The following is a 12,529-nucleotide window of genomic DNA, read 5'->3' as shown; positions in this document are numbered from 1 at the left end:
TTTTACAACATCCCAGAAAGGTCAAACCAACCTGGACTTTTTTTTTATTACAAATAATGAGTTTAACATGGGATTCTGCTGCTAGCCAGAAGTCACTTCCTCTATTTCTTCTTCGTACCTAGTAGTGGATCACAAACCACGACGCGATGCAGAGCGCCACCTATCGTACCGGAGGACAACAGTGGTCCGTGTTAACGCAGCTGTTATGCGTCACCGAAGTGCGATTATGACATAGCTTTTATTTTGAAGGCCAATTTAACGTAACGGAAGCTCGAGTTCGAGGTTGGTCACTGGAGGTGGTAGCGGATGGTTGTGAGGTCGGAGGAGCTAAACGAGTTGGAATTGGGAGTTGCAGGTAAATGGTTAAAAAGACAAAGAAAAGGAGTGAAAGAGGAACTGATGAAGATAAAGAAAAAAGACTAAGTTGGACTCAAGGAAGCCGATATCGAGGAAATGATCAGGATCCAGTTGGGAAGACCCGTGGATTGGTGAAAGAATTGTGGACTAAACATAAGGCAGGTAGACACAGCTGTGCTGTGAATGGATCAGAGTGGGGAAATAGTATAGAGATTGAAAGTGACGAAAGTAGTGAATCATCAAGTAGTGAAAGGATGAGTTTAAAAAGAGGAAATTCTTTAGCGAAAGCAGGTGTAGAGAAGAGAGGTAGAGTGGAAAAAAGATGGGATGAGTATGAGGAAGAAATGGAAAGGGAGACAAGAGAGTTCAAAGTGATTATTAGGGTTAATGAGGAGAAGGGATTGCAGTTAATCAGTCCAGTTAAGCTATCTATGATTCTGAAGAATCAAGTGGGAGATATTACAAATGCAAGAGTGTTGAGAGATGGTAACTTAATGGTAATCTGTAATACAGAGGAACAAAAAGACAGAGCAAGTAGGATGAAAGAAGTTGGAAAGTATAAAGTGACAAGCGTGAGTTTGGTACAAGAAGGAAGTAAGTGGAGGAAGGGAGTGATTTGGGGGATCCCAATTGAGGTTTCAAATGAAGAAATAAAATCAAATATCAGAGGGGGAAGAATTAAAGAGGTAAGGAGGATTCAGACCTTTAAAAATGGAAAGAAGGAGAACAGTGAAAGTGTTCTGATTGAATTTGATGAAGAAAGACTACCAGAGAGAGTATATTTAGGATATTTGACCTATAATGTAAGAGAATATATTCCAAAACCGATCAGATGTTTTAAATGCCAAAGATTTGGACATACAGCACAGGCATGTAAAGGAAAGAGAAGATGTGCACGATGTGGAGAAGATCATGAATATGAACAATGCAACAAGAGCAGGCAGCCAAAATGTTGTAATTGTGGTGGTGATCACAGTGTGGCATATGGGGGATGTGAAGTAATGAAGAGAGCAGTGCAGATTCAACAAGTTAGAGTAAGAAACAAGTTATCCTATGCAGAAGCTGTTAAAGTAGTAAAGGAAAGAACAGAAGTTGAGGTGGAAAATAGAGTGGATACAGAATTGAACCAAACAAAAGAAAATAAAGTACATGTGGACTTAAAAAAGCTAGTGACATTCATTGCAGGGGTTATAAATGCAACTATGGAAATTAAATCAAAAACTGAAAGAATTCAAATTATTGTGAAAGCAGCAGCAAATCACCTTAGCATTAATGAAATAACATGGGAGGAAGTGAGAGATGAGCTTAGTGCTCAGGCCAGTCAGGAAGCAGTATCGATAGGATAGGTATAATATGGTCTTGATTTTACAATGGAATGCAAGAAGTTTAATAGCAAATGGACAGGAATTAAAACATTTTATTAATAAATTAGAAGAAGCTCCAGAAGTTATTTGTATTCAAGAATCTTGGTTAAAACCGCAATTAGAATTTAGAATATTAAGTTATGAAGCGGTTAGATTGGATAGGGTTAAAGGTAATGGTGGGGGATGTATTATTTTCATTAGGGAGGGAATACCATTTAGAGTGATTAAGAAAGGGAGAGAAGAAGAGTACGTTATGGTGGAAATTTGGATAAATGCAGAACCATATATTGTAGTAAATTATTACAATCCGGGGAAAAAATTAGAGTTAGATAAATTAAAAGAAATTCAGGGACAAAATAGGAATAGAATTATTTGGTGTGCGGATTTTAATGCCCATAGTAATTTATGGGGAGTACAAGGAACTGATGCGAATGGAGAAATTATAGAACAATTGTTGGAAGATAATCAATTAGTATGTATGAATGATGGAAGAGGGACAAGAGTAGATGTGCATACTGGAAAATGTTCAGCAATAGATTTAACTTTGGTGTCCAGTGATTTAGCTGGATTATGTGAATGGGAAATAGAACAAGAAACAACAGTAGGGAGTGATCATTTCCCAATTTATTGTAAAGTCCTTATTCCTAAAAAGAAGAGAGAGGGAGGAAGAAAGGAAAGATGGGTTTTTGATAAAGCAAAATGGAACATATTTAAATATATGTGTGAGAAATCCATGGCAGAAGTAAATTTAGAGTTAGATATAGAAAGTATAGAGAATAAGATAAGGGAAGTTATAATAAAAGTAGCAAAAACAACAATTCCGGTGAGCAAAGGTAAAAACATAAAGAAAGGGGTACCTTGGTGGACGCCTGAGTGTAGTGAAGCAATAAGGAAAAGAAATCGAGCTTTCAGAGTGTTGAAGAAAACACATAATTACAAAAATTTAATTGAATATAAAAAAAATCAAGCACAAGCAAAGAAAATTATTAAGAAAGCAAAGAAGACAAAGTGGAGAGAATTTTGTGATTCAATAGGTAGATCTACACCTATAGCCAATGTGTGGGGAATGATAAAGAAAATGAGGGGAAATACACAGATGAGAACATATCCAATACTAAAACACGAAGAAAGAATAATAATAAAAAATGAAGAGAAAGTAGAAGTAATGGCAAGAACATTTGTAAAGATTCATAGTTCGGATAATTTAAATGAACAGGGGAAAATGAGAAGAGAAAAAACAAGGATGGCAAATGATTTTATTCTAGGAAGTGGAATAACACCAGGAAATATCATGGATGTTTATTTTTCTAAACAAGAACTGAAGAGAGCAATATCTAGAACAGGATTAACAGCTCCAGGAAAGGATCAGATAAACTACATTATGTTAAAAAATTTAGGGGATCAAGCTGAAGAAAAACTTTTAGGCTTATATAATAAAGTATGGGAAGAAGGAAGAGTACCGTCTAATTGGAAGGAAGCAGTCATAGTACCAATCATTAAACCAGGAAAAGATCCAACAAACCCCTCAAGTTACAGACCAATAGCACTTACTTCATGTTTAGGAAAGGTAATGGAAAGAATGATAACGGAAAGAATTACATACTATGTAGAAAGTAAAGGTTTATTGTATTCATGTCAAAGTGGATTTCGAAAAGGAAGGAGCACAATGGATCCAGTGGTGTGCCTGGAAACAGATATTAGAAAAGCTCAAATTAATAAAGAAGTAGTTGTAGCAGTATTTTTTGATATAGAGAAGGCATATGACATGGTATGGAAAGACGGATTGCTTATAAAATTATATAAAATGGGGATTACGGGAAGGGCTTATAATTGGATTAAAGATTTTTTGTCAAATAGAGATATACAGGTACAGATGGGAATAGCATTATCTAATAAATATAAAATTGATAATGGAACTCCACAAGGAAGTATTATTAGTCCATTATTATTTTCCATTATGATTAACGATGTCTTTAAAGAAGTAGATCAGGATGTCATGAAATCATTGTTTGCTGATGATGGAGCTTTGTGGAGGAAAGGGAAAAATGTAAAAATAGTATATAAGAAAATACAGAAGGCTATTGATTCTGTTGAAAATTGGGCGTATAACTGGGGAGTTAAATTCTCAGTAGATAAAACAAAGACAGTTGTATTTAGTAGGAAGAAAATAGAGGAAATTGAATTAAAAATGTATGGAGAAAAAATAGAAAAAGTAAGTAAATTTCGGTTTTTAGGAATTATGTTTGATTCCAAACTTTTATGGGGAGATCATGTAAAGTATATTGAAGGGAAATGTAAAAAGGTTATAAATATAATGAGATGTTTAGTAGGTATAAATTGGGGAGCAGATAAAATAAATTTAAAAAAGATATATATAGCCTTGATAAGATCAGTGTTAGATTATGGATGTGTAGTTTATAAGCAAGCTGCAAAAACTATAATTAATAAATTAGAAGTAATTCAAAATCAGGCTCTAAGATTATGCTGTGGAGCGTTGAAAACGTCTTCTTCCTTGGCAGTACAGGTTGAAATGGGAGAAAGGCCTTTATATTTAAGACAAAAACAAATAATGCTTAATTATTGGGTGAGTTTGCAGGGACAGGAGGAGGGGAAAAATCCAGCAGTAGGAATACTGAGAACATGTTGGGAGAGTGGAAAAGCAAAAAGAGACTGTTTTGCATGGGCAGCAAATAAATCCGCTAGGGAAATGGGAATACAAGGAATGAAGTACTGTGCTGAGGTGCCTTACTCAATTACTCCCTTTTGGCTGTTTCCAAATATAAATGTTGACCTAGAGGTTAGTAAAAAAATGCAGGTTAATAAGGATAATAACTGGGTAAATTTTGTAAGTGATAGAATTAATAAAGTATATAATAACTATACAATTGTATATACAGATGGTTCAAAAGATCTAGTTACAAACAAAACAGGATTTGCTTATGTTATTCCTGAATTAGATATATGTATGAAACAAAGAACACCTGATTATTTAGCGGTTTACACGGTGGAAATGATAGCGATAAAAATGGCCTTGCAGTGGGTAGAGGAAAATAAAACTAAAAAAGTTCTTATATGTTCAGACTCATTATCAGTACTAATGTCTATATTAAATATTTCATCTGAAAGTCGCATGGACTTGGTATACGAAATTTATGAAGCTGTATTCAGAATGAGACAAATGCAAATAGATATTAGATTTATGTGGATACCAGCTCATAAGGGTATTGAAGGAAATGAAATGGCAGATCAATTAGCTAAGATGTCTTTAAAACAAATTAGAATTATGGAAATAGAGTATTGTAAATCAGAAATTAAATCAATTATTAAAAATAAAATCAATTCTGAATGGCAACAATTATGGGAAGAAGGAACTAAAGGTCGTCATTTGTTTCATATACAAAAGAAAGTAGGGAAAATGGAGGTAATTGGAGAGAATCGAAAAGAACAAGTAGTAATGACAAGAATACGATTAGGACATACTGGGTTAAATAAAACTTTAAATATGATTGGTAAACACCCAACAGGTAGTTGTGAATGTGGAAGGGGGATGGAAACAGTGGAACATGTAATAATTCATTGTGAGAAGTATAAGATAAGTAGAGAGAAGCTAAAACAAGAAATAATGAAATATGATATAGGGAGAATAGATCTTAATAAAATATTAATTAAACATAAAATAAATAAAGCAGTTATAAATTTTTTAAAGGAAACAGGGTTGTATGTAAGGATTTAGTAAAGGGAGAAACTCTGGTCCACACTCCAGCATAGTAGATGGCGATAATACATCTAAACGTTAGATGTCACCCGCCAATAAAAAATCAGAAGAAGAAGAAGAAGAAGAAGAACGTAACGGAAGTGATTTTCTACCTGCAGTAGAAGCCGTACAAACAGAGTGTTTACCTTTTATTCATGTAAACCCTTTACGTTAAATGAACATTCCACGTATCACGTAAATATTAATTTAAAGTAACCGCGTTTATTTAACTTCGTTGGTATTTTTTTCCTGGCTTGCTTTCTTGATAGTTGTACGGGAGTCTACTTCCGGAAGCAGCAAAAGCTTATTGTTAGCTTAGCCTGCTAGCTGCAAGCACAGAGTCAGCACCAAGCAACGCAAATGTCAGATTGAGACACTTTGATGGAGAACAGGTGGTGTTTCTGATGGAGTTTAAGGAGTGAAAAGCTTCTGCTGAGACTGCATGAAGACTTCAGGAGTTCAGAACGCTGGAGGAAAGACGACTAACAGCGATGGAGGAACCGACACACAGTGGGCAGATGGACTCTCAGCTGCAAGGTGATAATCTTCTGTCATCAGCTCTGTAAAAATGTTTTATCACATCCATGCCTCTAGAAAAACAAACATTGGACTTAAATCATAATACAAAAGCAAAAATAAATAAATAAACGTAAAAGACAGCTTTTCTAAAAAAAAAAAAAAAAATGAAACTTGTGAATTTGAAAACTATATAAAACAAACAAAAAAGGAATTTTAATAAAGAAATGATCTGACTGTTTCAAAGTAAACTAAACTTCACAATAAAATAGCCTTAAACAAATCTTCTTACTGAATATGATAAAAAGAAAAAGCAAACCATCATACAAATAACTTAAATATTTTCTATTTATGGCTCTCACACCATTTTTTCCTCTTTAAAAGCCACTGTTAAATGATGTGTTTGTCTGTTTATAACAGCCACCAAGAAAAATCTCTCTACAATTACACTGCCGCGCTGCGCTGAAGGATCCTGTCTATTGCGCAATACGCGATTAATTCGAAAAACTCTGCAAATTATTGTTGCACCTTCCACAAGAGGTTGCAGTCGTAAAAATGGACAACATGGCTACGACAGACTTCCCTATCTCCTCTGCTTATAAAGCCGTGATCTAATCCTGTTTACATGAAATAAGCCTGCTCTCGGGCAGGTTTAAGCTGGCGCACATGTTGCTATGACAACAAGTCCAAGATGAATTTCGAAGAACCAAACGATCCAAGATCATGCCAAATCGTCAACAATCAAATCCTGCTAACTGACTTAGCGACGTACGAAGAACGGACCCCAGAATTTCCAAAAACATCTTAAGACAATTACAAAGTCAGCCTTCTATCACCTGCAGAACATTTCCAGGATTAATGGGCTAATGTCTCAGCAGGATCAGGAAAATCTAATCCATGCATTTATCTTCAGTCATATCGATTACCGCAACAATGTTTTCACAGGTCTGCCTAAAAACTCAAGCTACAGCTGATCTAGAACGCTGCTGCCCGCATCCTCACTAAGACTAAAAAAGTAAAGCGCATCACCCCAGTTCTAAAGTCCTTACACTGGCTCCCTGTATCTCAGAATACACTTTAAAATACTTCTGTTAGTCTATAAATAACTGAATGGCTTAGTACCTAAATACATCGCAGACTTGATATGAATGTACCAACCCTCCAGACCACTCAGGTCTTCTGGCTCAAATCTCTGCATACCCAGAACCAACACCAAACACAGAGAGGCAGTATTTAGTTCTTATGCTCCACTTATCTGGAACAAACTCCCACATGACTGTAAAAGTGCTGAAAGTCTTAGTTTCTGTAAATCAGGATTACAAACCTATTTGTTTAGAGTAGCCTGTAAATGTTAATGTTGAAATTTGTAGTCCAACTTGTCTTATAGTATACTAAACATTAATATAGTGCTGCTTCTTTTTTGGGTGATTGCAAAGATTATCTTCCACTAGCTTTCCATTAATATCACAGAATACTTACTGCTTTATATGATCGGCCATCTTCTGTCTCTGTTAACCTTTCTCTTATTTATCTATCTTTCTCTCTTTTATGTTTATGTGTCTTTATACGTGGTTTTATTTTGAAGGCTACTTGCCCCACTTCCTTCCTACTTCTTGATTTAATATAAATCTCTTTAAATCTAGATCTGCCAGAGTTTAGAATATTTTTTAGCATAATTTTATTCAGTTTAAATTTCATTACATTTGGGATTTGCTTCTGATACATTCATGGGGCTATCTAGCAACAAAGATGCGTTTTCCAAGAATAAAGCCGCCATCTGTTTACGGTGATTGACTCAGGAAGGTGGGGTTTATTTCCAACAAAGATTTTTGGGGATTTGCGACAATCAAACCAAATGTTATTTTTGTAGGACATCTGAAAGTGACCATAGAGTTGTTTACTTGTTGGGAACGTGCTGGATTGAACGTTGGTGTTTATAATAATCAAGTTTAAACAGATGTTTAAACTCAATGCTAGTGTTGAGAATCAGTGGGCCAGACGTGTGTTTCTCAATCCTCACCACCTGGGGCCAGCACTTTCCTGAGGCCTGTTGGTGAGGAATTTAGTGATCCAGTAGCAGGGCAGTGGAGATAATCCCAGGTTGTGAGGTTTCAGGGCTGGCATTTCCCGCTCCCGTCTCAGTCGTCTGGGCCCGAACTGTTTTAGGTTTGGGCCAATGACAAGCAGTATTATAGTTTAAGTCGGGACATACTGCGGTGACGAAAGCAATAGCTGCTGAGCCCGGAGCCGAATCAAAATAAACATGGCAGTGCAGGAGGATGGATGCGTAGCTGCTGCTATCACATCTGTTTTGTCAGAATCCACGATTTCTTCTTTGAAAGAACAGCAAGAAGCGCCTTGACCAGTGTATCTTATTGTGTTTTCTCATGATGCCTGCTGTTTACATTTTCATTTGATACCGTGATTGGCTAAAACCAACCTTTGGTAGGCGAAGTGTCACTTCACCCAATCAGCTGGTAAAGCTCTGCAGAATGACCCTCCTTTCCCCGAATTAATTTGATGGGAGCAGTCCCAGATTGATAATGTGCAGAACAGAGAGTGCTACACATTATCAATGTGGCTTGCCAGGTTATTTTAAGCGTGCAAAGAAACTGTTTAAGGTGTCAGGGAGAGCTGGGTCATTGCTGAGCTGCTGGTCACTGTGTTTGTAGTCCATGATGGTCCTGATTACTCTCTTCTAATACAGATAAATTCAATTAAAAAATACTTTATTAATCCCAAAGAGACATGGATACAATCCACTTTAATTTTTAGCTTTTGGAGATCAGTTTAGTTCCTAATATTTTTTTTCCTACATTTCCATCCCTTCCTCAGTCCATTTAGTGCCTTTAGTGCCTATAAACAAACCCTTCCCTCCCACAGTCTCATGTCTAGCTAAGTGTCAGACAGCAAAGTCGTTCATGTCTTTAGATCTTACTGGAGCAGGATTACTGACAACACAATAACATAAATCCTCACAATTAGTGGTTCCCAACTTTTTACTAAGAGTCCTCCCTTCTTCAATGATCCCTTCATGATCAAGACCTCTTGACCATAGGTGAGGTCAGAGAGTTGATGGACCAGTGATTCAAGAGCTTTTCTTTTTGGCTCAGCTCACAACAGACTAGCTCACAAACAAGACACCAAAATACTTAAATTCCTCTGCTTGAGGCAGAGACTGACCCCCAACCTAGAGGGGTCAGTCTCAGGTTTTTTAGGCTCATGACCTCTGACTTAGAGGAGCTGTCTCTCATCCAGTATCTATATAATTGTATATAATTGGTCTGTGTTTCTCTTTCTTGCAGATGTCCCCAACTGGTGTCCCAAAGTGGATCAGGAGGACTTAAAACCCCCACGTATTAAAGAGGAATACGATGATGCTGAGATCATAAAATTTATATTCAGTCCTGTAGCCATGAAGATCGAAGATGGTGAAGAGAAACCTCAGCTGTCAGAGCTTCATCACAGTTGGATTGAGGAGAACGGAGACTCTGCGAGACCAGAATCGAACGATGAAGATAAAACTTATGACTCTTCAGAGACTGACGTCAGTGATGGAAACTGGGAGGGGAACACTGACCCTCAATCAGGTTTAGACTTGGTGCAGAACAACGCATTTCCTGTAGGTGATACAAGATGTGAAACAGGCGAGAAGTTACACAGGTGCGGTGAATGTGGCAAAGCATTTAACCGCAGACGAAATTTACTGAGACACAACAGAATCCACACAGGAGTAAGACCCTTCAACTGCCCCACCTGTAACAAAGCCTTTATATGGAAAAAGGACCTTACACAACACTTAAGAATACACAATGAAGAAAAACCTTTCAGCTGCACGATCTGTGGAAAACAGTTCACTAGAAAGGAGAATGTACCTCGTCATATGACAGTTCACACTACAGGGAAGACTTTCTGCTGCTCAATATGTGGAAGTAAGTTCTTAAGAAAGGGATCCTTAACTTCTCACATGGTTTGTCACAGTGAAGTAAAACCTTTCAGCTGTTCCGTTTGTGGCCAAAAGTTTAAAAGGAAAGAAGACGTAACTCGGCACATGGTGTGTCACACTGAGGATAAACCTTTCAGCTGCTCCGTGTGTGAACAACAGTTTAAAAGAAAAGAAGACCTGACTCAGCACATGGTTTGCCACACTGAAGACAAACCTTTTAGCTGCTCTGTTTGTGGTCTGACATTCAAAAGGAAACAGAGCGTAAATCATCACATGAAAAGCCACACCGAGGTGAAACCTTACAGCTGCTCAGTCTGCGGGAAGAAGTTCAAAAGGAGAGAGAGTTTACCCCGGCACATGATATGTCACACTGAAGACAAACCATTCAGCTGCTCAATATGTGGAAAACAGTTTGGTCGTAAAGAAAGTTTGAGAACTCACATGTCGCATCACACTTCAGAAAAACCCTACAGTTGCTCCATCTGTAACAAAGCTTTTACTTTGAAAGTAACTCTAATGAAACACACCAGATTTCACCGAGAGGACAGACAGTTCAGCTGTTCTGTCTGCAAAGTGTCTTTCAAAACAAAATCCTCTCTAGCTGTACACATGACAATTCACACTGGAGAGAAACCATTCAGCTGTGAAACCTGCGGCCGAAGTTTTGGTCAAAGTGCAACTCTGAAATGTCACATGACACGGCACACTGAAGAGAAACCTTTCAGCTGCCCCTACTGTAATGTCAAATTCAAGTGGAAAAGTGCCTGTGCGAAACACATCAAAAAACATGCAGTTGAATAGGCTTTTGGCTTCACATGCGCTGCTCAAAGCTACAGTAAGTTTAGATATAATTATGTTATAAAGTGTCATCAGCTGCTCTGTTAATAAAGATTTGTAAAAGAACTTGTTCTGTTGATTTTGCCCCTTCACCCTATTCATACATTTTGTTCCTGCTTTAAAATCAATGATTTAAAATAATTTCTTTTTTTTTCTTTTTTTTTACTGACAATCTGTTGCAGGAAAACGTGGTTATGTGAGGTTATAGTTTTTTAGACTTATCTTCATGATTTGTCGTATATTTTTTTAAAGGAACAATAAGCAAAATTTAATTATTTTAGATAAAAACAAAAAAATAGTGATGTTGAAAACTATATCTTTTTATATGGAATTTGGTATGGCATCACCCACCATCTCTTTGTTCTTCAGTGACTTGTTTACAAGACGGGCCGGACGTGTCTGCATGTACATTTATGTGAATGGCTGCCACTCAGGGCTGAGCTACTCCCTGATTATAAAATGTAGAATGATAATTGGGCCTCTTACCTTAACAGAACAATGCTGGACGTACTAGGGAAGAGGGTCCGTCCACCTCTGGAGCACAACCTACACCTGTTAAAGTTAAACCTAATGTCTTAATAATAAAAATAAAAAAAACACAGTAGACATGCGACTGAAATTAAAATATCTTTCTGTTCCTAAATCTCTCTGTGAAAAAGCTGTACAAGGTGTATTTGGAAGAAAACAGAAATGTGTAATCAAAAATGAATAACTAAAAAGCGGCAGAATACAAAACTTGAAATGGTACCGTTGGGGCATTTGCTAAATGTGGCAAGGTGTTCACATCTTGGATGATTTTATGTAGACAGCATATTAGTAACTGCTGTATTTTCATTTTGAATTAATAAGAAACATTTAATAAAATTAAAGGTTTGTTGTCTTTAGTTGGGAAGGCAAGGCAAAGCAAGTTTATTTATAAGGAAGTGTTTGGTGAACCAGAAATTAACATATAATATTTCACACTGCTTGGTCATCTCATATCAACAGTGGGATCCACATTGTTAGTTGAAACGTGTTCTGAAAACAGTACAGTTTTCACAAATAGTAGTAGTGGTGGTGGCCTAAAGGTTGGATCAGTGTGCTCACATTTTGAAATGGGTGCAAGAGCCTGGTTTGATCCCTGCAGACTGCCACTTTGGGACCCTGAACAAACCAGATCTCTTGGCACCCTTAATGTGCAAAACCATTCATTTTGAATGTATTTTAGAGCTTTTTATGTAACAGAAAAATGTATATAATCTACATAACCTGTGTGGTCAGAATGATTTTTGTTGCCTCCAAATGGCTAAAACATAAATGAAAATGAGAAGATATTCCTATTATGTGTATGTGTGTGTTTGTGGGGCATTTATATTAATATATAGTGTAACGTGAACTGCTTTTTTTATTTATTTATTTTTGCAGCGTTTTACCTCTACATCAGAATAAACTGTGTGGAATCAATAAAGCTATCATAGTCATCTAGGAAGTTTGAACACATTGTTTTTGTGCCTGTTTCCGAAGAACAGTAGTGTGCGTGTATGAGTAAATGAAGGTGAGACATTAGCGCAAATCTCTCCGTTGAAATGCGTTTTATGAAATAAATATCCCGTTATTTGTATTGGTTCGCTGCGCAGTCGTGCCTTGACCAATATGGCGGACACATTGACACGTCTTAGCAGCGGGCCAACAGTAAACAAAACGCTGCCGCGGCCGCCATCTTGGATGGGTCTCTCGAACGACGCCAGCGCATTCTCATTTGTAGTGAGGAAGCTG

The 12,529-nt window shown here is 37.1% G+C and overlaps 1 protein-coding gene across 1 annotated transcript; it reads left to right on the top strand.

Annotated features, from left to right (window-relative positions):
• Positions 1 to 5,570: 5,570 nt before the first annotated feature.
• On the top strand, positions 5,571 to 10,840 carry LOC105937771 (gastrula zinc finger protein XlCGF57.1). The gene is made up of 2 exons (XM_012879266.3): positions 5,571 to 6,012; positions 9,297 to 10,840. Exons 1-2 carry the CDS (start codon positions 5,967 to 5,969, stop codon positions 10,736 to 10,738), a joined length of 1,488 nt encoding a protein of 495 aa, XP_012734720.2. The 5' UTR covers positions 5,571 to 5,966; the 3' UTR covers positions 10,739 to 10,840.
• Positions 10,841 to 12,529: the final 1,689 nt, after the last annotated feature.

The sequence above is a fragment of the Fundulus heteroclitus genome, chromosome 13, assembly GCF_011125445.2.
Source record: "Fundulus heteroclitus isolate FHET01 chromosome 13, MU-UCD_Fhet_4.1, whole genome shotgun sequence".
In the NCBI taxonomy this organism is placed as follows: domain Eukaryota; kingdom Metazoa; phylum Chordata; class Actinopteri; order Cyprinodontiformes; family Fundulidae; genus Fundulus; species Fundulus heteroclitus.
The sequence above is the reverse complement of the archived record's forward strand: the minus strand, read 5'-3'. Positions and strand labels throughout refer to the sequence as shown.